Source organism: Ctenopharyngodon idella, chromosome 16, assembly GCF_019924925.1.
Source record: "Ctenopharyngodon idella isolate HZGC_01 chromosome 16, HZGC01, whole genome shotgun sequence".
Classification (NCBI taxonomy): domain Eukaryota; kingdom Metazoa; phylum Chordata; class Actinopteri; order Cypriniformes; family Xenocyprididae; genus Ctenopharyngodon; species Ctenopharyngodon idella.
The window spans coordinates 8,749,633-8,775,950 of NC_067235.1; the positions used below are offsets into that span (position 1 = coordinate 8,749,633).

General features: G+C 37.8%; 2 protein-coding genes across 6 annotated transcripts in view; one reads left to right on the forward strand and one right to left on the reverse strand.

Annotated features, from left to right (window-relative positions):
- adcy2a (adenylate cyclase 2a) overlaps positions 1-3,618 on the forward strand; it is a 121,249-nt gene extending 117,631 nt beyond the window's left edge. For all 5 annotated transcript variants that reach the window (XM_051865312.1, XM_051865313.1, XM_051865311.1 and 2 more), the window contains 5 exons: positions 56-202; positions 464-571; positions 1,071-1,185; positions 2,805-2,929; positions 3,184-3,618. In XM_051865312.1, coding sequence (XP_051721272.1) covers positions 56-202; positions 464-571; positions 1,071-1,185; positions 2,805-2,929; positions 3,184-3,336 — 648 coding nt within the window. In that variant the 3' untranslated portion in view covers positions 3,337-3,618. The remainder of the gene's footprint in view (positions 1-55; positions 203-463; positions 572-1,070; positions 1,186-2,804; positions 2,930-3,183) is intronic.
- Positions 3,619-4,664: 1,046 nt separating this feature from the next.
- Positions 4,665-26,318, reverse strand: part of dnah5 (dynein, axonemal, heavy chain 5) — a 138,132-nt gene continuing 116,478 nt past the window's right edge. The window contains 11 exon segments of the mRNA XM_051865331.1: positions 4,665-7,031; positions 8,037-8,268; positions 13,227-13,379; positions 17,355-17,567; positions 18,636-18,851; positions 21,100-21,303; positions 21,696-21,901; positions 22,223-22,442; positions 22,822-23,067; positions 23,180-23,329; positions 24,381-24,502. Coding sequence (XP_051721291.1) covers positions 6,880-7,031; positions 8,037-8,268; positions 13,227-13,379; positions 17,355-17,567; positions 18,636-18,851; positions 21,100-21,303; positions 21,696-21,901; positions 22,223-22,442; positions 22,822-23,067; positions 23,180-23,329; positions 24,381-24,502 — 2,114 coding nt within the window. The 3' untranslated portion in view covers positions 4,665-6,879.

A 26,318-nucleotide genomic window follows, 5' to 3' on the forward strand; every position in this document is an offset into this window, starting at 1 on the left:
CAGTTTGAAAGTCAGTCTTCATACCCTGAGCTTCCTTTTCCTCTGTGAATGACAGGATCTGTATCACCAATCATATGACCTGGTGTGTGTGATGTTTGCTTCTATCCCGGACTTCAAAGAGTTCTACACAGAATCAGACGTAAACAAGGAGGGTCTTGAGTGCCTCAGACTACTCAACGAGATCATTGCAGACTTTGATGAGGTAACGTATCGCTTCATGTATTTTGTAGAAAAAAAGCTCCTTTTTTTACTCTTGAACTTTTTCCCATTGAAGTGTACTTTGAACTTACTGTCGTGTGTAAAGTCTGCTTGTTTGCTATGGAATTGCATTCGCCCATGAAATTCATCTTATTATGTCAAAAAAAGAAATGTTATTACCATGATGCAGTCCTTTTTCTCAAAGCAGTTTTGATGGTTTGTTTGATGTTAACTCTGCTATGGTTATGTTGTCTTTCCTGTGTAGTTGCTCTCGAAGCCAAAGTTCAGTGGAGTGGAGAAGATAAAGACCATCGGAAGCACATATATGGCAGCCACTGGGCTTAATGCCAGCCCGGGGCCAGAATATACACAGGTATCAGGAATGTATGGAATCAGTCGATAAATAGTCTTGACTTTGACTTGGTCTGCTTTTACTCATCTACTCATCTAATAGAGTCCAACTCTACACTGTTAATTAAGATATGCGAAGGAAGTCGTTCATTGTTTGGTAACACTTTATTTCGATAGTCCACTTTAGACATTCTTCTAACTTTAAGTAATTTTGCAACTACATGTCAACTGCCAGTAATTAGAGTATTAGTAGACTGTCTGCTTAATATCTGCTAACACTTTATTTTGATGCTCCCCCAACAGACATTCTACTGACTATAAGTAACTTTGCAAGTGCATGTCATTTTATTCTATTAACCCTAACAGTCTACTAATACTCTAATGAGAGTTAGTTGACATGAAGTTGCAAATTAATAAGTTAGTTGACATGCAGTTGCAAAGTTACTTATAGTTAGTAGAATGTCTATAGTGGATTATTGAAATAATGTGTAACCCATTGTTTTTGCTGTTTGTGTTTGTAGGAGCATGACAGGCAGTACATGCACATTGGTACCATGGTGGAGTTTGCCTTTGCACTGGTGGGAAAGCTTGATGTCATCAATAAACATTCCTTCAATGACTTCAAACTCAGAGTCGGTGAGTGAAAACAAAAGATTACGATTATTGGTGTAAAAATGCTTGAGTTTTGCATTGAGTTTTAAACAAATGTTTTCAATATCATTAGGATATATAAAAATGAATGTAACATTTAATGATATTATTATCCATTTTGGAGAATGCAGATTTAGAACTCTATTAAACTATGTGAATTTCTATGCTTTTTTTAGTAGTAAGTCTATTGAACCATTTTCACAGAGACCTAAAGGGATTTTTTTATCCTCTGGTGGACAACATTAGTTTTACAGCCTTCATCTATCATTCCTATTGATATAAATGGCTAATCTGTTAGAAAGTGCTGTTAGCCCCCTGAGCAAACAAATAGTAATTATGGGCCAAACCTTTTAATAACTTTTCGTCAGGGGCATCACTAGATGGTTGATACTTAATTTTGTGCAAATGACAACAACAGCCTATAGGACAAGTTCAGCTTATTTTTTAGGGCAAAAAAAGAATGATGATGACAATGATCCAAAACACACATCTAAATAAACAAAAGAATGGCTTCAGCAAAGAAAGATCAATGGCATGTAAGATATGCTGTAAGATATGCTGCTGCTGCATAAATAGATATATATAAATCCCATAGCACCCCCACAGCATGATGCTGCCACCACCATGCTTCACTGTTGGGACTGTATTGGACAGGTGATGAGCAGTGCCTGGTTTTCTCCACACATACTGCTTAGAATTAAGGCCAAAAAGTTCTATCTTGGTCTCATCAGACCAGAGAATCTTATTTCTCACCATCTTGGAGTCCTTCGGGTGTTTTTTCATGTGTCTTGCACTGAGGAGAGGCTTCCGTCGGGCCACTCTGCCATAAAGCCCCGACTGGTGGAGGGCTGCAGTGATGGTTGACTTTCTACAACTTTCTCCCATCTCCCGACTGCATCTCTGGAGCTCAGCCACAGAGATCTTTGGGTTCTTCTTTACCTCTTTCACCAAGGCTCTTCTCCCCCGATAGCTCAGTTTGGCCGGACGGCCAGCTCTAGGAAGGGTTCTGGTCGTCCCAAACGTCTTCCATTTAAGGATTATGGAGGCCACTGTGCTCTTAGGAACCTTAAGTGCAGCAGAAATTTTTTTTGTAACCTTGGCCAGATCTGTGCCTTGCCACAATTCTGTCTCTGAGCTCTTCAGGCAGTTCCTTTGACCTCATGATTCTCATTTGCTCTGACATGCACTGTGAGCTGTAAGGTCTTATATAGACAGGTGTGTGGCTTTCCTAATCAAGTCCAATCAGTATAATCAAACACAGCTGGACTCAAATGAAGGTGTAGAACCATCTCAAGGATGATCAGAAGAAATGGACAGCACCTGAGTTAAATATATGAGTGTCACAGCAAAGGGTCTGAATACTTAGGACCATGTGATATTTCAGTTTTTCTTTTTTAATAAATCTGCAAAAATGTCAACAATTCTGTTTTTCTGTCAATATGGGGTGCTGTGTGTACATTAATGAGGAAAAATAATGAACTTAAATGATATTAGCAAATGGCTGCAATATAACAAAGAGTGAAAAATTTAAGGGGGTCTGAATACTTTCCGTACCCACTGTAAATGTCATTTACAGTAACCTGTATATAATCATCCATCTGCAGGTATTAATCATGGACCTGTGATAGCTGGGGTGATTGGAGCACAGAAACCGCAGTATGACATCTGGGGCAACACAGTGAATGTCGCAAGCAGAATGGACAGCACAGGAGTGCTGGGAAAAATACAAGTAAGATAAGATGTTTTTTAATGTACTATATTTGTGAAATTTATAAAATATACACAACCTTATAGTACTTCTTGTTGATTTACAATCTTTAAAGTGCCTCAAGTCCTTTTAATAGATATTTGATTAGAGGTAAAGTAACTCTCCAAGTAAAACCAGTGGGATTCTAGATAGAAAAATTGCTCATGCTTTGAACAATGTGCAGTGCAATGACTCATTAATCCATTTAATTCCTTTGTGTGTGTGTATGTTTGCAGGTTACAGAAGAGACGAGTGTTATCTTGCACACTTTAGGCTACATGTGCACATGCAGAGGAATTATAAATGTGAAAGGGAAAGGAGAGCTCAAAACATACTTTGTACACACTGAGATGAGCCGGTCTTTATCCCAGGGGAATGTAATGCCATGAATCATAGCAACACACGAGCAATGAACTGCAGACATCCACAAACAGGAATAAAAGAGACATTTGTAAATAATTGTGCCTAGTCTTTAGATGCACGAAATATTGGATGTATTGAAAGTGATACCATTTCTACCGTATCTCATAGGCAAGGTCTGAGCACAGGGTACTGTAAATATGGTAGCAATTATTTTGTAAGAAAATCAAATATAACAAAAAGTGTTTTGATGTTTTATCACCATTCTTTTTCTTTTGTAAAAACTTCATTAAACTTTATATGTACTTGTCTTTCTGAGGGCATCTTTATTTTTATGATTGACATTAAGGGTTTTTGATATACTGTAGGGCAGATTACAGGAATAAGCTAGTACTTAAACTTTTCTGTGTGGCGTCACTGACATGCTGTGCATGATATGTGTGACATATTTACACCATTGGCGTATAGATGTAGCTTTGGACAGTAGCGCCATATCCCTATGAAAGTTGTGAATGTAATATAGTATTCTATGTTTGTATGTCTGTGTCATGTTTTCATTCATAATGAATATTTCCCTTTATGTATTTCATTAACATAAGGTGCACTGTCTAGTTGCGCCTTCTATGTGAAATGGTGCTGGAACACTGCCGTCAAGTCCTGAGAAGTGTTTGTACATTTTCTCTATTGCATAATTGTCCCAAGTGGATAAAATATCAGCTGAAACAGCACTACAAGTAGTTTGTTTGAACTTTATATTTACCCCTTTAATGTATTAACTGTTCCGTTGTAGTTGGATAAATGAAGGAGGTCTTAAAGTGTCCGTATCTTTGGCTCTAAACTGCGCACAATAACTTTTTCATTTTAGAAGTTAGGACAGAAAATGGATGGATCTTGTTGATCTAAGTGGGGTCACAGGGATCTCAGACCATAAGCAGTGAAACACCCTGGACAGATGGCAGGACAATCCATCACAGGAATTTTTTCGGGGAAACTGGAGTACCCATGCCAACACAGAAAGGTCCCCTGGCTCAGCCGGGACTCAAACCAAGGACCGCTTTGCTGTGAGATGACAGGATGTTGGCTTAAAATGATTTTATGAAATTAAATTTCAATGATAAGATAAAGAGCTGTACAAGACCATTTCTTTCAAGAGTTTTTATTAAAATCAAGCTTTTAAAATGTCTGTTACAAATATTAAAGACAGCATACACAGAAAATGTCACATTTCTGTATTCTATTTTCCTGGGGACAGTTCCACAAAGCTATAGTAACTTGAACCGAGCAGCTGTGATCACAGTGACATCTCTGAATCATTTCCTGTCTGTGACATTTCAAATTTAAAGAGTTTTAGAGAACTATGCTTTATTTTTAGAGATGGACAAAATTAGATTCTTTATAATTATACATTCAAGAGATGTAGATTTCCATCAGGTGATGATTTAATTTGTTCCACTTTGATATTTTTGTACGTTGCCTTTATCTGCTTTACAGCTAGTGTAACATCTAATAATACTAATTATATGTAGTTTATATATATATATATATATATATATATATATATATATATATATATATATATAAAGCATTTTCATTTTAAATGAATACATACAGGTTTTTCTTGTTGTGGACCTGTAGAAATTTACTTGCACATTGATATATTAGCTATTTGTATTTTATTTAGCTATTTTAATTACAATGAGCTCATGCTGTGTGAAAGTTTAAATTCTTCATACTGTTCATAAAATTCTCTTCATCATTAGCTAAGTCGATCTTGCTCTTACGAAAAGACACATTGTCTTCATGTTTCATGTGACAGAATGTAATTTCTTTAGAAAAAATTACAAATTTATTTGAATTTGTCAACTCTTTTCTGTGCTAGGATGACATTTGACACAAAAAATAATTTCGGTGACTGTGAATAAACTATATATGGACAATGGCTGCATCCAAAATCTTATACTCTCTTGAATAGGGGTTTAAGTACTTTGTGAGTGCTAAAAAAAAAAAAAAGTATGCTTTATATAGTATGTGTGTGCGATATGAATGTAATCTGGACACACTATATTCGCCATGTTGTCATTATCAGTTGTGTCACTTTGCTGGCCATTCATAAATTCTCTCCTGCTGCCTCATTGGATAGTAAAGTGCCCATTGTATGCACACTTCAGAATCTCATCTGAACTGATGTAGTTGGTCATTTGGGTACTTTTTGTCTACTCTTTTATGAGCACTGTGAGTTAGGACATACTTTTTTTGTCACATACTGTTTTTCGCCTGAAGTATGTGATTTTGGACGCCGCCCATGGGCCTCATTTATAAAGCGTGTGTACGCACAGATTTGATCTTAGAGTGTGCGTACGCTTAAATCCACACCAACGCTCATATTTATAAAAACGGTCTTTGACGTGGAAAAGTGCTTAGAGACACGTCAGGGTCTGAGCAGACGTACACACTTTTCCTGGTCAGATTACTGCAGGTTTTTGGAAATCTAAGCTGTTCTTGCCGTTCGCCAAGGATTTGGACGATGACTGGTGATCTTTTAAATGTAAATTACATTAATTTAGTGTCATTTAAAACGCGGAGAACTGAAACTATTCAGCTGCGCACAAGTTCAAGATCATTTGCGATTTATAGATTTCACATCTGAAAAAGAGGCGTACGCTCGTTTTCTGTGTGTACGTTCATTCTATGAATCACACATACGCACATCGGAGAAATGATCGTAAGAACAAATTTAGGATGGTTTCTGTGCAACATTTTATAAATGAGGCCCCAGTTCTCTTTAGCAGAGATGAAAAATAACTCTGAATCTTAAAATCATTTTCTGACAGTTTTACACCTGTTATACTGCATCCCAGAATAAATGGTGTTTGCTGAAGAGGTTGAAAATGGGCTTAGGTAAATCTCTTCCACAGCTCAAACCAACCTTGACTTGTACACACGAGACTGTTTACTGTAGGACAAGCATGAATACGCTTCAGCTGGGCTGTTAATCAGCAGGCTTACATTTGGCCTTTAATCCACAGGTTCATACATTTAAAGACGAGACACAGCAGATGGTCTTGAGAGGCACTCAGAAAACCATATGACGATGTACAACTTGACAATATTTATGATGGTTTAGATATCAAGGCTCCTGCTGTGATTCTTAGAAACCTTATATATGGTTCTATAGAGAGCTGTACATGTTTTTATTCAGGTGATCAGGGTAAACATCAGTAAAAATACAGAAAAAGATCAGAAAGCCATCAGTAAACTTTTGTATTCAATCATTTTAAAAGATGATTATTGGTCACACTTTAGATTAGGGTCCAATTCTCACTATTAACTAACTATTAAATATGACTTTTGCCTCAATACACGCATAATTACTGCTTATTATATTAATACTGTTAGTAAGTTAGTTGTTAAGTTTAGGTATTGGGTAGGATTAAGGGATGTAGAATATGGTCTTGTAGAATAAGGCATTAATATGCTTTATAAGTAAATAAGAAGCCAATATCCTGTAATATGCATGCTAATAAGCAACTAGTTCATAGTAAGAATTAACCCTAAACTAGAGTTTGACCTGATTATTTGACGTCACACAGGAGGGCCACTCCTCTCAGGATCCAGTATTCTGGAGGGTGACTGGTTCTCAGGTCAACAGCTGCGATGTAGTTCAGGTCTGTTCGAACAGGTTTCTTATATATTGGACTTGAATACAAGCGAGCATCTTTGACACCTGAGAAAAGATAACGATTAGGTTCATATACAAAATTAATGCAATGTTTTGCACGCTTTTACTACAAATACATCAATCGAAGCTTGTCTCCATCACAGAATGAAAAGTAAGGTAACTGCTACTTTTTCCATCTCATTCTGAATTTTATTTTTCTCGATTTTTTTTTCTCAGTATTGCAAGTTTATGGCGCAATTTGGACTTTGTAACTCGCAATTACAGAATAAAAAGTCATAATTGTGACTTTATATGATTAGCATACACTAGCATTCTACTATTTTAGCCAAATATAGATATAGTTAGAAGTGGCTGGTTATAGGTGGTAATCTAGAAATATTCTTCAACCAAAAACTGTATATTGGAAATTAATCATATAGTTGATGTGACAGACTTTGAACTATAATATTGGGTCCACAAAAGAGTGCCACACAACATGCCACTTTTTTAGTTTTCATCTCTTCCTTGTTATTTATTTCTAATGGAACTTCAGAAGGTTATCCATCTGTTTTAAATGCCATTTTGTTGTTCTACTCCTTTATTTTAAATGATTCCCTTACAGTTTTACCAAATGTTTGCTGTTTGTCTTTGCATTTTAAAGTATTGAAGAATTCGTAAAGGGATAGTTCACTGGCGCGACAGCCATATGCATTCGACGTACGTCCAAAAAGCATTAACTTCCACGACATAGTACACAATGCCATGACGTACTACACAATGCCATGGCGTACAACGTGTAGTTGTTATTTTACTTGATAAAGTTTTAAATAAGGATACTTGTCTTACACAAACACATCGATTTGCTTCAGAAAGCCTTTATTAACCCCCTGGAGTCATATGGATTTATTTTTTTAATGGATGGATGCATTTTTTTTTTTTTTTGTCTTCAGAATTTGGATTAGCATTCACAACCATTATAAACCTTGAGTAAATCATGGGATAATTTTCATTTTTGGGTGAACTATCCCTTTATAGCATTATTAAAGTATTCTATTTATATATAAAACTCACCATTGTTCTCTGCGTACATCCTGACCACAGGCATCATCTCAAACAGTACTTTGGGTTTGGAATCAATAAGCTTGCAGTTCCTGCGGTCCCATCCGGCCCCTTCCAGGTAGAGGCCATAGACATACACCCCCTCTGAAGGAGGCTGTGTAATGTCATCCTTCATCCATTTAGTAACTTCATTACACAGAACCATACGGTCCAACGCCCACCCCTTGTTAGCACGAGTGATCTCCTGTCAAGTTAGTGATATGATTAATGTGTAGATCTGCTTGTAACTTATTACAAAGTAACTCAAAATAAATGAAAAACAAAGAACCTTCTATAATATAACTAAAAAGAATAATTAATATATATATATGTGTGTGTGTGTGTGTGTGTGTGTGTGTGTGTGTGTGTGTGTGTGTGTGTGTGTGTGTGTGGGTGGGTGTGTGTGTGGGTGGGTGGGTGTGTGGGTGTGTGGGTGGGTGGGTGTGTGTGTGGGTGGGTGGGTGGGTGTGTTATCTACAGTATGTATGTATATATAAGTAATTCAATATAATTCACACAAAATGTGCTGCAATTCCACTCAAACCAGATTAAACGCCTACCCTGCCCTTCAATTAAAGCGACAGATCCATACAGCTTGCATGAAACAAGATTCTTTTAATTAATATTGGACACCCATCCTGTTTTCTGTTCTCAGCTGTGTTTCTGTATATATACATACAGTGCCCTCCACAAATATTGGCACCCTTAGTAAATATGAGCAAAGGCGGCTGTGAAAATAAATCTGCATAGTTTACATAGTTCTCCAATACATTTTGGCCACAATTATTGGCACGCCTAGAAATTCTTATGAGTAAAATATCTCTGAAGTATATTCCCATTCATATTTACATTTTTTAGTACAAATATGTGTAAACACAAAGGTCAAATTCCCTTAATCATTCATCACAATGAGAAAAACCAAAGAATATAGTTCTGATGTGCAGCAAAAGATTGTTGAGCTTCACAAAAGAGAAAATGGCTATAAGAAAAAAGCTAACGCATTGAAAATCCCCATTTCCATTATCAGGGCAATAATTAAGTTCCAATCAACTGAAAATGTTACAAATCTGCCTGGAAGAGGACGTGTGTCTAAATCGTCCTAATGCACGGTGAAGAGGAGAGTTTGAGTGGACAAAGACTCTCCAAGGATCACAGCTGGAGAATTGCAGAGATTAGTTGAGTCTTGAGTCTCAAAAAGCCTTAAAAAAAATCATCAAACAGCACCTACATCCCCACAAGTTGTTCGGGAGGGTTTCAAGAAAAATCCTCTGCTCTTATCCAGAAACAATCTCCAGCATATTCAGTTGTCAGACACGACTGGAACTTCAAAAGGGACCTGGTTCTATGGTCAGATGAAACTAAAATAAGAGCTTTTTGGCAGCAAACCCACTAGATGGGTTTGGTGCACACATGGATAAAAAGTACCCCATTCCCACGGTTAAATATACTGCTGGATCTTTAATGCTGTGGGCCTATTTTTCTGCTGGAGGTCCTGGACATCTTGTTCATATACATGGCATCATGGATTCTATCAAATACTAACAGATAAAAAATCAAAACCTGACTGATTCTGCTAGAAATCTTATAATGGGCTGTGATTGGATCTTCCATCGGGACAATGATCCAAAACAAACATCAAAACCAACACAAAAATGTGTCACTGAGCACAAAATTAAGCTTCTGCCATGACCATCCCAGTCCCCTGACCTGAACCCTAAAGAAAATGAGTGGAGTGAACTGAAGAGAAGAAGCACCAACATGGAGCTGGGAATCTGAAGGATCTGTAGAGATTCTGTATGAAGGAATGGTCTTTGATATCTTGTCAGGTGTTCTCCAAACTCATCAGGCATTTTAGAAGAAGACTTAGAGCTGTTATCTTGGGAAAAGGACGTTGCAATAATTGGGTGCCGATAATTGTGGTCAACGTGAACTAGAGAAAAACATTTATTTCATGATGAGCTTTTCCAATGATAGGTTAGAATTTTGTGAATTTTTGGAATGAAAGATCAAAAGGATAAACAATGCAGATTTATTATCACAGCCGCCTTTGCTCATATTTACTAAGGATTTACTAAGGGTGCCAATAATTGTGGAGGGCACTATATATTATATATATATATATATATATATATATATATATATATATATATATATACACACAGTGCCCTCCATAAGTATTGAAACAGTGAAGACAAAATTGCTGTGTTGTGGGTGTCAACACATCTATAAATATGATTAAAAGATTAATATGAGGCAGAAGTACAGAATGTTTATTATTGACTGTTTCAACACAAAATGTTTTACCAACTAAGAAGTACAGCACTTTTAGAGTTTCATCCCTCTGCCTAATGTGAGCATAAGTATTGGGACAGTTTAATTTAAAGCAAATGTAAAAGTTTAAAAGCTAATATTTAGTTGTAAATCCCTTGCAAGCAATCACAGTAGTGAGTCTGTGACCCATAGACATCACCAGGCTCTTGGTTTCACACTTTAAAATGCTTTTCCAGGCCTTTAATACAGCCATTTTCAACAGTTGCTTGTTTTGGGTAGTTTCTGCCTTTGGTCTCCTCTTCAGCTGATGAAATGCTTGTTCAATAGGATTTAAATCTGTAGACTTGGCCAATCTAAGACCCAAAATTTCTTTACCATGATAATCTCCTTGATTAAGTTGGTAGTACTAGTGTTTTGGGTCATTGTCCTGTTGCCATATGAAGCACTTTCCAGTGAGTCTGGTGGCATTTTCTTGAACACTGGTAGGCAAGATTCTTTTGTACACTTCTGAATTCATTCTTCTGCTGCCATCATTGAATAAGTCATCAATAAAGATGAGTGAGCCTGTTCCAGAGGCAGACACGCATGCCCATGACATGACACTACCTCCACCATGATTTCCAGATGAGGTTGTATGCTTTGGATCATTTGCAGTTAATTTTTTTTCTCCACACTTTTGCTTTCCCACTTTGACAAAGGTTAATATTTGTCTCATCTATCCATAAAACACTTTTCTAAAATTCTACTGGCTCATCTTTGTGTTTTTGCAGATGTTTGATCTTGCTGTGTATCCTCTGTAATTCTGTTGGTGAAGTCTCCTGTGAACAGCAGATTGTGAGACCATCACCCCAGCTTTCTGAAGGTTGCTGGTGATTTTACTGACAGTTATTTTAGAGTTTTTTTCATAGCCCCATCATCATTTCATAGCCTATCATCAACTGCTGTTGATTTTCTCAGCTGACCTGGTCATTGTCGGTTTCTGAAGCTTGCCAGTGGTATCTATCTTTTTCAGGACATTCCAAACTGGACATTCCAAGTCAATCTCCCAATTTAAATCCTATTTAACATGCATTTCACCAGCTGAAGAGGAGACTAAAGGCAGTGACTCCCCAAAACAAGCAACCATTGAAAATGGCTGTATTAAAGGCCTGGAAAATCATTTTAAAGTGTGAAACCAAGAGTCTGGTGATGTCTATGGGTCACAGACTCACTCCTGTGATTGCTTGCAAGGGATTTACAAATAAATATTAGCTTTTACATAAAAGTTAAACTGTTACCCAATACTTACGCTCACATTAGGCAGAGGGATGAAACCGAAAAAGTGCTGTACTTCGTAGTTGGTAAAACATTTTGTGTTGAAACAGCCAATAATAAAATGTGACATTCTGTACTTCTGCCTCATATTAATCTTTTAATCATTTTTATAGATGTCTTGACACCACAGCTAACAGAGCAATTTTGTCCTTACTGTCCCAATACTTATGAAGGGCACTATATATATAATCAAGCATTTTTAGCTCTGACTGATATGAAGCATCTGGGTTCTTTCCCTAAGTTTATTCTCAGAGCTGCAGGTGCTGGCACAGAAACACAGCTGAGAACAGAAAACAGGATGTGCGCCCAATATTAATTAAAAGAATCCTGTTTCATGCAAGCTGTCTACCCCCAAGACATTAGCTAGAATGCACCCCACTGTGCTGTTCCCTCACAGCCCAAAACATTTCTAAACTCACTATTATTGATTCCTTTAGGGATAACATGCATTTGGAAACTAATCTGCCACTCAAACATGTATGTTTAGAGAACATTTAACACAGATGTCTGGCATAACGTTATCGTATTTGGTGTAAAACATCAAACAAATTCAAACAGGATGCATCAATATTCAGTTTAATCCAGTAAAGCCTGACATACAAAATAATATATATATTTTTTAAAACAGAAGAAAAAACTTTTTTACTGAGCCTTTATCATACTATATGAGCCATAAGTATGGCTCATACTCATTCATCCAGCATTTAGTTCTGCTGATAAAAGCGTCTCACGTGGCTTTAAATGGGATTTTCCGTGGCATGTTGCTATGCGATGGATTAATGATGCATAACAGTCACACCTGTTATCTGTTGTCCTGGATTGATTAACAAAAAACGTGTCATAAATGTACATTTACGGATAAGCCACGTAATATACTTCATGTATTTAATCTCACTTTATTAACCAATGTCTTTGCTGCTGACCTTCAATGATCTAATTCAACCATACTAATAAACAAAAATTACTTTAGATTAGATTTAAAAATAAGAGTGTTGAACTTCCTTCTCCTGTATCCTATTCTTTAATCCAGCACAACTGAAAGGTTTGTTTGAGCTGTGGGGTGCGAAACATAATGCACTGCAAAACGAGGATTAAGAGATGTAAATGTTCCTCAAAATCATGATGCATCACATTTGATACACAATTTTAACATGGTTTTTCTAAAACATGATTTATGGATAATCAAATAAACCCAAGTTGCTTTCACTAAGTGTTTATCTTGAAATATTGCTAACAGCATAAAAATTATTCTTAAGTTTTCTTTATAAAAATCAATGGTTGAATACCACTTACCATTACTTGCTAAAAAATATAAACTCAGAGGGCAGCAGGCATGTTAGATAGTGTACAACAGGTTGTTGCAGCAAAGTTTTGATCATGTTGATAATTTGAAGGCCTTAGAAATTTGAATAACAAATATACATACAATGACACTCTAGGCTTTATAGGGTTAAAATCTACCTCATAAAGGACAAAATTAAAACTTGTTGTAGAGGAAAACAGATCAGATCAACAGATCAGGAGGGAAATGAGTACAAGTATGCATTTAGCAGAAGTGTTCATGTGATAGATACCCACCTGTCTCATAGCTGTCAGGAAGCCCTGTGGGTTGAAGAAGCCTGTCATCCAAAAACAGTTGGGTCGTCCCTCAAAAATCCAAGAGTGGAACTGCCGGTTACGCTCCAGCAACTCTGTGAACCAAAACCCCAATGTTGTAGAAGCCCAGGAGGCCTGCATACAGACACAGACACACACACACACATATGCAGAAAGTTAGCTGAGCAGAACCACAGTTAACACGTACAAAGGTAGAGTGACACTTAGCAAATCCAGATCTTTCAGAGATGCTTGAGGCATATGGCTCATGGTAGAACTCCTGCCGACACACACAGATACACACAAGATAAGGTTGTCACCCTGCTCTGGGCAGTTAAGCACTAATGACTAAAAAAAACACCATAAAGTAGATCAAAGAGCTCTTTATGTGAAGATTTTAATGTCAAATAAGTCTTTACACGAAAGATAATGATTATGACAACGACAGAGGGAAAGATTTTTAGTGAATAACAACTTAAATGTCTGTCTGTTCAGCACAGAATGCTGTTGTATGGCTTCAGAAGACTTGTAATATAGACCACTTTTAGAGGATTACTTTTATGGTGCTTTTATTTTGATGTTTTTGTCTTTTTTGCCAGGAAAAAGTATAAACATTCCTCAAAATTTCCCTTTTTGTGTTCCAAGGAAAACGTTTCATACGACCATGGATACGCTTTGAATAGGCCTACACAGTGTGAAAGTACAAGACAGAGCATATACACGCACAAACAAATGCAACAGGCACTTTAAATTCACACGTAAACACGTGTGCACATACAGGGTAAGTTACAGCCTGATTGCTATTCAGGAGGCATTTTCAATTAGCTCATGATTTGCTCAGCTTGAGTAGCATATGAAAAGCAGAGTTAAATAAATCTGTTGTGCTGCAGTTGAGATGACGAGGTGTTTGAGAAACTTGAGCCAAACACCTCTGGGTTTGATGTTTCACATTCAAGATGATGGTCCTTAGATCCAGTAACCATTTCATCACAGCTCATAAAAGCTTAACAATACAGTTTACAGGACAATCATTACAATACATAATTTCATAAACTAAAGGGAACATATACGGGAACATAAGTACAAATACTGTGTTGATTTCAAAATGTAATTTGTAAAACACATATAAATAGCTCCAAAATCTTATGATCTATACTAAAAAGTGTAGTTAAATAGTCCAACTGGTATATGGGTCATGACGGGTCATTTTTTTGTCCAAAGGCCTTAATAATAATAAATAACAAAGATATGACATCCAAAGTATGTAAGGTAGTACAACTTGATCACTTTTATTGAATCCAAAAGGTTTTAATTATATTTTGCTACATATAAAGGTTTTTTCAAGTGTCAAAAGGTCATTCGGTTTAACTGTCCAAAGGCCAATACAGCCATTTCATTTGTGATTAAAATATCTTAAAATGTAATAAATGTATATATGTTTTATTCTGGCATGATTTTATAACATCATATATCAACATAGTGCAAAATAGTATTAAAATTATGTGTAGAAGTCATTGCTTTTTATGAGAAAGAATGTCCAGAAAAATCAATTTCATTAATGTCAATAGGAGTAACCAATATAAAGGGACCATTTTGGATCGTGTCATGAGTTCAATATCATGTGACAGGATATGTCAACATTCAGACACGTGCAAAGGACCACATGGTTGTGAAGCAAAGTAACTAACTCTCTCTTAACTATCTGAAAAATTAAAGTTTTCACTTGCTCATACGCATGTCTCGAAACATCAGGTCATTCGGTACAACCGCTATAAAACATGGAAAATGTTATATAGATAGGTTTCCTTTTTCTATTTTGTGATTAGTAAATGCTTTTGTTGCGGCCTGCATTTCAGAAGTTAAGTTCCTCTTTAGCCCGCTGTACTAGACATTCAAGCATTGGGTTGATAGTAGGTGGCTTTCCTATGAAAGGCCCCCATTCCCCTGGGGCTGAGTACAGATATAATTTCTGTCATGTGTAGAGTCTTGGTGGTTGGCCTCCACCCTGGTACGTCTCAGGGTCAGGCAGATAGTACTCCCTTGTAAAACAAGGTGTTTTCTGAGTACTTCGCTTATAGCTCTGTTTTATCTGCCCTGCACCATTGTGGCTCAGGTCAAGCAGTATTTGACCTTCACTACGGGCTGGTCATTTAGTTCGCTCCCTTGCAGCTCAGCATTGCCACGAGCTGACGCCTGTGCTCATCGGGAGTAGTAGGCCCAGGTGGGCCTCCTCCAGGGCATGTTGGCATATGTTTGTACTCCCCTTGCTTAAAGGGTACAAAGTGCTTTTACTGAGTACACTGCTCATTGGCGATGTGATAGGTCCCAGGCATTGTCTGAATAGTAAAACTATCTCTGCTACTAGACTTGCTATAAGGTAGTAGGCCTTAACAGGCCTCACTTTAGAGTAAGTCCCCACCATGTTGGGCCCCTAGCAGCCAGCACATGCGCTGTCAGGTAGCTGGCCTTAACAGGCTTCCCTGTTAACAGCCCCAGTAAATGGGTTTTCTGGTAGCTATTTTGATATGCCGTCAGATAGTAGGCCTTAGCAGGCTTCTCTGTGGCGAGCCCCCATCAGTGTGGATGTTGTAGCAACAAGACACGCTCCGGGTAGCTGGCCTTAGCAGGCCTCCCTGTGAGCGAGTCCCCAGCACTTTGGGTATGTGAAAGCTAGCAGGAATTTGCTGTCAGGTAGCAGGCCGTGGTGGGCCTCCCTGTGGGCAAAACCCGTATAGTTTGGGGTTCTTGTTTGGCCTTAGTAGGCCCCTCTGAAGCGAATTCCCCATAGTATGGTTACTTCTCTGCCAGTCAAGACTCGATACCAGGTAGTTGGCCACTGTTGGCCTCCCTGATGCGAGTCCCCAGCAGTTGGGTATCGGTCAGCAAGGTCTTGTTGTCAGATGGTTGGCCTTTCTGGCCTCCCTGAGACCGCATGCTACTACGTGTTGCTGGCTTGGCTAACCTAGCTCAACTTCGTATTCTAGCCTATAGCCTGGTCGACCTAATAGGTCGAGCTTGTATTCTCCTTGTATTCTGAGGGTGGGTTTGAGTACTTAGCTCCCTAAGTCTGGTCAGAGGTTGAAGGGTTCTCTCGAAGTCTCCCAGTTAGATCAGCCCTAGGCTGTGAGCATTCCCCTCATGAGGGTTCCTTTTTAGAGTGCACGGCCTCCTTAGCGCCTTGAAACATAGGTGCTTTGTAGATCCCAGGATATTGACTCCCAGGGTCAATAGCACTTCGCTGAGTCCTGCTCTCCAGGATGCTCGTCTCTGAGATCCGGTTTGAGTTGGTCTACTAACCTTTCTGTAGTCCCTCTTTCTGGATGTCTCTTTGTGAGACTTCTGTGTAAAGAGACTCTGTTTCTGAGGAAACAGACAGGTTGTTGGCAGACTAGGTTACTAGTTCAGCTAGAAGCCAGGTCAGCCTCCCTGGTGGCATTCAGGGGTTGATTTCATTCCCTTAGAAGTGACTGGGTGGGGTGCCTTCGGGCCCCCAAGCCATGCTCCCTAAAAAGGGACCTCTTCTGTTGAAGTTGTTGGTTCCAGGCCTTTGTGCGGCCTGGCAGGCCTTCATATGTAAAATATGGAGGCCACTTTGAGGCTTATAGCTGAGGCTTTGACCGCTGGGAGCGCTGTCACTGACAGCTCATTTGTGACCCGTAGGGTGAGTGGGTCTGGCGTTTCATTTGAAATTGCTTGATTCTGACAGTTGTCATCGCCATACGTTGGCATGCACTTCCCTTAGCATGGCGGCGTGGGTATAACGTTCCCCTAGCGCTCTGACGCAGCTCGAGTTCCCTTTCGATTAGTTTTCCAATCACTTTATAAAACTTTTTGAAGCGTCAAAGTTGCAATTGCGTAGGCTGTCTATGGAGGGACAGCTCTCAGATTACATCAGAAAGATCTTCATTTCTGTTACGAAGATGAGCGAAAGTCTTAAACAAGGAAATAATTGCACATAAATAAATTGGGACATTCATAGCTACACTAGCAACTTTGGCTCGTAACTCATTATTTAAAAAAAAAACCCTTCCCAACAGCGTTTGTGTTTTTGGTGTGCACATTGTATGTCCAATACATTTCACACATGAAAGGCAGGCAATGGCCTCTAACCTTTTTCCAGCGTGCGGGTATTCGGGCGTCATACATGCAGTCCAGTGCATCTCGCAGGTTCTCGCTCATTATGATGGTTCCATCGATGGCCAGCTTCAGGTCACTCAGCGTGTTCCTGACCAGAACAATCACTCTCTGCATGCGATCAATCTCCTGCCGCAGGAAAATGTTCATGGGCTGGAGGGGACCCATGCTCATCAATCTCTCTTTGACCTGGATAAATGAAGCAATTTGAATGAATAATGAAGAACGTAGTTTTCTACAAGTGCTCAGCAGTGTAAGCCATTCACTAAGGCTGTACTGCGCCCCGATTGTGTAATTTATTAGTTTGCGCTATCTGCATTCTTTTTTATTGTCAATCAGGTAACGGAGACAATAACAAATATTAGCATTGACGGAGTTTGCATGGGTGCAACTTCTCAATGTGTGTCCTCTCTGAGCGCTAGGCTTTGGAGGATGCAGAAGACTACTGAAATCTGACATACTTTACTGCTTCACCACCATGATCTACACTCCCAAATTGGCTCTTTTAAATGACAAAAGTTTTTTTTTTTTTTTTTATATATATACCACACATCTGGACAATATATCCAGTTGTAAAACTCTTCTCCATCAATTACATGGTTTCCTGCTGCCACGAACAACAGGAAATGTACACAAACACTCTTTTCAATGAAATTCAGTTTACTGCCAGCTTTGTGTGGTGATAGCTTAATGTAAAGTGCATCATGACATAATTGGCAACACATTTTACATCTGGTTAAACAGGATGGTAGATGCAGAAGGCACAATGTTTTATTTACATGTAGAAAGTCGTTCTTTTTGCTTTTGTTATTAATAATAGAGTTTCAAAATTGCCAGAAAGCAGGGCATGGGTTTTAAATATTTTAGAAAAGATCATGATTGAGACAAATCTGCTTCTCTGCAGTCTGCTGTGAGAGATAATGAAAACAAAAAGCCCATGTGAACCCTAAGGCACGTTTTTTTTCCCCTGCTGCTTGTTAATTGGCGGATAATCAGAGGGGAGTAGCAGCCAATTACAGCCTATATGTTTCATAAGTACCTGCAGTTGGGTTTTAGAACATTTGTAATTCCAAAAAAAAGACAAATGCATTAGTGCAGACAGTCTGTGACCTCACCACCATCCGTCAACCCTGAGAATGTCCCCTCAGGACTCGAGCTCCAGACAGCAAAGGCCATTTGCTCCCATTGGGCTCTGAGTTCTCTCTATCAACTATACAAAATTTTGCTGCATCACTGTTGCCCAGTCTAAAGCTTTACCTCGAATGGTACAAAATCTGGAGGCAGTTTCTCCAGCATGTCATCTGCTAGCCGACCCACAATCGCCTCCCTGGTCTCTCCCCCTCCGCTGGAGCTGTCCTTTGGTTGGATACTCAGGATAGTGTCTAGTACGTCCTTGGCAAGTTTGCTTTGGTAGGTGATGTCTGCATTTGGGTGGAGGCCGAACACCTCAGGGGTGTCATATGTTGGGAGACCCTTCACAAGACAAAAAAGAAAATAATTCTTAGTCCTAGTTAAAGGAATGTTCTGGGTTCGGTATGAGTTATGATGTTGCTTACAGAGCCAAATTGAGTTACCAAAGAGTATTATTTTGATTTGTCCCTCAGTTAAAAAATGTAGTTAAAGCAAAGCACCTTGGTGTAAACATTAATGTAATTGTCATGACCATGTAAAGCTGGTAAACTTTTATTATTCACACAAGGATACAAGAAAAGGAATAGGAATCTAAATTTATATAGGTGAAAAATATGTTCAAAATAACTAGTTAATCCACCTAAAAGTGTTTAAAAGGACAATTAAGCTCTATACACACATTTTTTTTTTTAATGAATAATTAATTGAAGTGTTTTAAACATGTATAAGCTCCACATTTCTCCTTTTAAATCTCCAAAGTCGACCATTTACTTCTTGTATAAGAGTCAAAAAATGTCTGTGGTCAACAAAGTCATGCCACAAATGTGTTTGTGCTTAACTTGTATTAAATTCAAAATATTCCTTTAAAATTTATCCACAGAGACATGATTCAGTAATGCATGCAAAATCTTAATCATAGTCATAAAGTCTGGTCATAAGGTCTGGTCATATTCCATTGAGGACATGGACACTAAATCTGAGTTGTATTTTCTAAGTGTATAAAGGTCTATTTTTGGATTCTAAATTCAAATAGTCTAATAATAAAGTGATATGTGTCTTGCGATCAATTTTCACATGATATCAACAACCATTATGAGAGCTCACTCACATTAGCTAGGAAAGCATCTTGTATCAGTTTTAATAAATGGATGAATGTTTTCCCACATCTCTCTTCCTTTTTGAAGAGCAATCATCATTAAAGATGTTTATTAGTTGATTAACACAGCATACATCGTTGTGTACCAGCAATACAAGTCATCTCGCATTATACATTCACTCATCATAATCTTCATTCAACAAAAGCTTCTGTAAACAACACGTGCTTAGAGATTTTACACTGAACAGCTGAATGTAAGCTAGCGGGACATGCATTTTTTTCTCCCTTTATTCTTTTTTGAAGCAAAACGTCTTACATGTTTCTTCAGGAGCTTTTGTGTGTGGTTTCATTCACTAATGGTAATAAGCTCATTGTGTGTTATATACTGAACAATGCTGTGGCGTGTACGCTGTGAGTGCACAGACCAGCTCTTACAACCATGTCTGAGAGAATCATCCTGCTGTGAGTTGGGGCTAAAAACATCCATCACAATCAGCTCAGACAGAATAAAGATTAGCCGTACTCTGCCGGCAGCTGTACTATTTCTCTCATGAGGACACCACTGCTTTACATGACTCACTGGCATTAATGTACAACAGGAATAAGGCTGGTTATGTTCCTCTTGGCACCAGAATAGATATTATGAGGTAGTGTATATATGTAGTTTTGATTGAGCTGTACTATTTTCATGGCTGATGAATCAGCTTTATTCACTGTGTTTGTTATGTTACAGTTGATGAAAGATGGGCCATTTTTTGTTGTTCTCATTGTTTTTATTTTGTAAGTATAAAAATGCATATTATTTTTTTTACTTTTCTTTTGGTCTTCAGATAGTTTACTTTTTGTCAGCACGCACAATCTGTGCCAGATGCGACTTGGGTCATGAATATTAATTACTATGTTATGTTCACCTCAACTCATTTGCTGAAAGGGGGATGATGGTAGGTCTGTATAGTGGTACCATTTACTGTCTACACATTTGTCAGAGACTTCTGAGAGAGAGGAAAATAAGAACTTGCACTAAAGCTAAAATGAACACCTTTGTAAAGAAAATATACTTGAAATTTACATTAACAGCTTATAATTGTAAATGTAATTCTTATACACTTCTATCGCAAAGGTAATTTGCATTATGCAAAGCTGTTGCATAATTTATCTCTTGAGGAGTTGCAGTGACTTTGTTTCTGTTTGGAGCAATTTGTTACATTACCTGGCATTATTTTAGTATTTTAATGTTGTTGTTGTTGTTGTTTTTTAAAACTAAGTATTGGTACTCCGTATTGGCTTATTTTATAGTAAATGTTTATTGGAGTCACTCTGCTGTGGATCTTGACCAGGTAACAGCCCGCAGTGTTGTAATACACCATGGTCTATCTGCCAACACAGTCTCACCTCAATTTCTCACCTCCATCTAAAGTGACAAAACCTGTAGAACAAATAGTACTGACTCCAAAGAGAGAGACTGAGCAGTTTCATTGGAACATTTTATCTCACCTGAACGTATTGGAGATACTGGTCCACACTATTGCATCTGGGAATGCAGTAGCCTTTGTAGAAGTGGAAATCAGGGCTGAACATGTTTTCATTGAACCACACCTTCGCAAATGTGTTCAAGAGGCGCTTGTCATAGTCATCAGTCACCCTACCGCCATACTGGATCTCGCCGATCATGTATCGTACAGTGTTCCAGGACACGCCCTGTAAAAATACTCATTCAAATTAAAATGCCAGGTGCTGAGTCTATTTGGCAACTTTTTGCATAGACCCTTGACAAAGATGACACAGTAAATCATACACACACACTTTATGTAAAAGGACCTTCTCACAGAGGTGGAAAAGATTATGTTCATGTCATACTTCAATAATAAAGCAGTGGAAAGACATAACAAGCATCCAATTCGAAATGACTCCTAAGTCCTAGGCTGCTTTAAGTTTATGTGGCATAATTAAAGGTGTATAATTATAGAACAGATTTGCTGAAGTAAACTTTACAAAACTTTTCTGAAATGAGTTTATGATGTATTTGGCTGATTTCATTTTGTTAATTTTTAAGATTTAGGAACACAGCTGCTCTATAATGCAACTCTCACCTTCTTGATGTCCATATCATCCAGGTGATTCTGGACAAACTGTATGGTTGCATTGAAATCTGCCTGGTTGAACTCATATGGTATGTTCCAACCCAAAGGTCCATATTTTCGCCTCTCTTGGACAGTGGAATGGAGGAATGCCACCCCGTACAACATGGGCCTCCACTGTACCATGTTGCTCACATCTAGAAGATCCTGACTGATACCTGGAAGATATTATTAGGCATTACCAATTTTAGGGTTAGACATATGTTTTTTTTTTTTTTTTCATGATCTTGGAATAATGAGGCTCCTCTTTAAATAATCATCTAGTCCAGATTTCTATAGTTTCATTAATGTTTCAAATCCATTAGTAACCTCAAGTGATGGTACAATCTTTCATCTCAAATAGGCGGAATAAAAAAACAAAAAAAAACAAACAAAAAAACAAAAAACACCTAAGACAGCCTGAGGTTGACATGGAATCAAGTCCATATGGAAAACTGACAGCTGAATAAAGACTAAATATCCAGAGAGGCCAGACTCACCTCCATAAGTCCTTTTAAGTCCGGCTTTCAGTCCCTGTGGAGGCTCATTGGTGAATTTGATTGACATCTGCAGGAGAGTGATAGGAAAGTGTCTGTGGACCTCAGTGGTCATCCACAGTCTGAAGGTGTCATGAATGCTGTCTGTTTCTGTGATTGTATCCATCAGTTCGTCCATAAATTCCAGACCCAAATGACAGTTTTGAAGTAAAGCCCAGCCTCCCTAATAGGAAAAAAGATAAGTATAAAAAAGTAAGATTTTGTTTTAGATAAAGTTTTCAAGTATATAGACTTCATTGAGCACAAATACAAAGAGATAAGAAGGCCATCAAATGGAATTGCAAAAATGTATTTTTTCAAACATGCGTCGCAAATTCTTATAATGCGTCGCAAATAATGTGGCCCCAAAATCACGGCATTGGCTGAGCTAATGTTGCTGTATTTTGCTGTGTCAGAATACACAAACAAACAGAACAACAGAGCCATTAGTGTTCACACTTGGGGAATCAAACCATGAATGGTTTACTTATTGTTGTCTCTACATATTAAGCTGGGATAGAAGCAAGTATTTTAACATTAAAAATGGTTGATTATGAACATACATTAGCCATGGAGTGCTGCAGAAGTTTGCGTGCATGAACTTCCTGCCCCTGACCCATTGAGACGTAACGAGTCTCAATTCTCTGTCGTTTGCCCAGGGCGATGATTGAGTCTGTTGGGTCTGAACCCATGGACAGGAAGCAGATGAGAGGAGTGCGGGGGTCCGACTCCTCCCAGGTCTTCTCCAGGTCCAGAATCACTCCCTCAGCATATCTCTCCCCCATTGAGTGCATGATGTACTTTCGTGCCTTTCAATTACACATGGGAGAACAAGTAATTAGCCTGATACAAAAATTAAGTAAGCATATGAAGCATATGAAATATGCAATGTGAGGATTGACAAAATGGGTTCATTCATACCTGAGCGATGGTTCTATCTGGACACCAGGATCGAATAAGGAGTAGCCGCCTAAAACAGTCCAGAGCCTGGTCATATGCATTTGGGATTGGTTCTTCCTCTGGTGCCTCTCGATCAAACCAACTCTTCCACTGTTTCTCATGACGCCCAATCTGTTAATATATGTGTACACAAAAAGTGAATCTGGTAATTTTTTTGGACAGTTGACATGAAATCATTTTGGGAAGTCCTACGGGGTGCTACAATCAATCTAAAACTATTTTAAAGAGCACTTTTTAGCTATATTTTAATTTATAAAAGAACCAAACAATAGCTTTATAAATATTTTATGAATTCATATTATATAATGACCCACATATTATATTTAAAAGGATAGTTGACCTTAAAAATTAAAATTGTGTTATCATTTAGCCTATTACTTTTTCTATATGATTTTCTACTGTGAACACAAAATAATCTTGAAGAATGTTAGTAGTCCATTTGACTTCCATTGTTTGGACCAAAAAAAGAGACACTGAACCATTTCTCAAAATATCTTCTTTTATGTTCCACAGAAGAAAGTCATACAGGTTTGGAACAACATGAGCGTGAGTAATGATGACAATTTTCAATTTTGGGTGAACTAAACCTTTAATGTATATCATATAGCATCTAAAATGAAGTGGTTTGGAATTAAATTATTTGTCAAATAAAAACATCTAAATGTTTTGTTTAATCAAAGACAAAGACGCTGGAAAAGCACGATGACACTGGAAAAGCATGGATTTCTGGTGTGTCATGACATTGTGAAATGAAATCTTGTGTGGGGATTAGCAGTATTTCTGTAGTTGCAGTGTTCTGGAAATGGTTAATTAAACAAAAGGCTTTTAATCTGGTTTCTTTCAGCCACAAGTAATTGATTTAGAGTTTGCCAAAGTGAGCTCATTTCACACTGCATTGAGCATGAAGTTCCCCTGGGCAGTCATGGCCTGCCAATCAGCCATCAGTGTGAGTGGTCATGAATGTATTTGTGGCTGTGTGTGTGTGTAGACCAGATGAATCAAATATTGACATGTTTACTGCAAAGAGGGAGCAGTGAGAAGGATTTAATGAGGAAGGGGAGCTCAAAGCGACAGATACTCTGTGTGTGTGTATGTGTGTTCCATGTGTGGATGTGTCTGATCCTTTAAGAAACCATGTGTGTATAAGTATCTGACCACACACCTGATCTAGAATGTCAGAGAACTGCCACAGTTTGCTCAGCTCCACCAGGTTGAGCCATGTTATGTCCAGGATCCACTTTGCAGCTTTGGGTGGACAGGCTTTCAGGTCCAGCGAAGCACCTCCTGGGTGACATTAAGAAAACATATCACATGAAGTGCTGTCTTGTTTTTATCATAAAAGCAGAATCATGAATTTTGCACCAGAGTGTAGGAGATTTGAGAATTTCTTAGTTATATTTTTGTTTCTTATTAGCTTTCATTTTTTGAAGATCTTATTGCATGTTGATGAATATGTTTAGAATCGAATACTAGCTTGCTTACTACTGCTCAGATTTTGCTGTATACAACACTTAGAAGTAATTATTAATATTATTAAAAGTTATATTATCATTAGCTCCAGAAGGAGTTAGTCATTTAGGCAGAGGGATGGACTTGGTTTGGCCCAAGACCTTGAGTAGGCTTCTAGCACTCCTGTGATTCTATATAGAATAGCAGATTTGCCTAAATGTTTTGTACAAATTGTACAAAACATTTAGGCACAGGTACTGCAGGGACGGCGCAGGAGATCAACGGGAAAAAAAAGTTTTGCAATGGCGTTCAAGTGCAGCATGAATAGCGGGTGGCGCTCTGCCTATATAAAGCGGCACCGAACGCCAAGTACACTGAATCGTTCTTCTTCAGATTCTTGACTTGTCACTGTGTGAACAAGCCCAACATAGAAGTTGCTCGCCATAGAAAAGCACAGATTCATTCAGCTGACAGAATCACAAGCTACTATTGTGAACGGTGCACGCTCCGCTGCTGTACGCGTTCCGGTGAGAAGACATAACTTACAAGAAGCTGAGCCTGTGAGGCGCTGTCAAAACTGTTATATATTGGCGGTTATATTGTTCATCCAGATCATCACTGAAATATTTTCTTTTTTTTTTTTGTTTATTTAAATTAAAAATTCTGATCTATTATTTTCTCTTGTTATAGTTTTCAATGATTCAGTGACATTACAAAATGAAACTAATGCAGGTGTTTTTTATTGCACGTTTTTCAATTTTAAAAAAAATCTTTTAATTTTTATAATTTTTTATGAAATTATAATATATTATGACCTATATAATATTTATATATAATAAAATTTATAAAATTTTGCAGTAAGTTGCATAAGAGTTGTATATTGAGATTATTTTGTAAATTTGTATTATTCACTAATTTTATTTGCATGTATAAAAAGTTAGCTAAATAACACATTGCAACTAGCTTGATTGCAAACTACCATGTGAACACTTACGAAAATTAACCATGGACACTTAATTAATTTGTGGTTACCATGGTTAACTACATTAACTATGTTTTTCTGTATAGAACCTAACCAGAGTAATATTTAATTAAAGCTGTAAGAACAAAATATCAGGTAGCCTACAGCTTACAATCGACCCCTCTTTCTCTGCTTTTTTTATTCGTTTTTAATGCTCGAATAACAATAACATAAAGAACATTGCAAAGGGATTAAATAAATAGCCTACATATTCTACATAATTAACATACACACAAACACCTTACATCAATTAGTTATAGTTAAATATAAAAAAGGGGAACAAAGAAAAAGACAACTGAAGGACGGCATCATAATGGGATAAAAGCAAATAGAAAGTTATACAAAAAACATAGCCTTGTTTATAGTAGAAACAGAAAATAATAAAGTAATCTATTGTACAAAGTATGCCTACTTTAAACGTGACGTGACTAGACTAGATGGCAGAGCTGATCAAACATTCACATCGCTATGATCAGATACTTTCGGAATTGCTGTCATTTTTGTTGTGTGCATATATTTATAGAAACGCCGCTCTCAGTAGCATGCACAGTATTGGGAGGTTGTATATTGCTTATTATTTCCAACTTTGTTTTACCCTAAACAAAGAAGAAAAAATAACTTCGCAGTAAA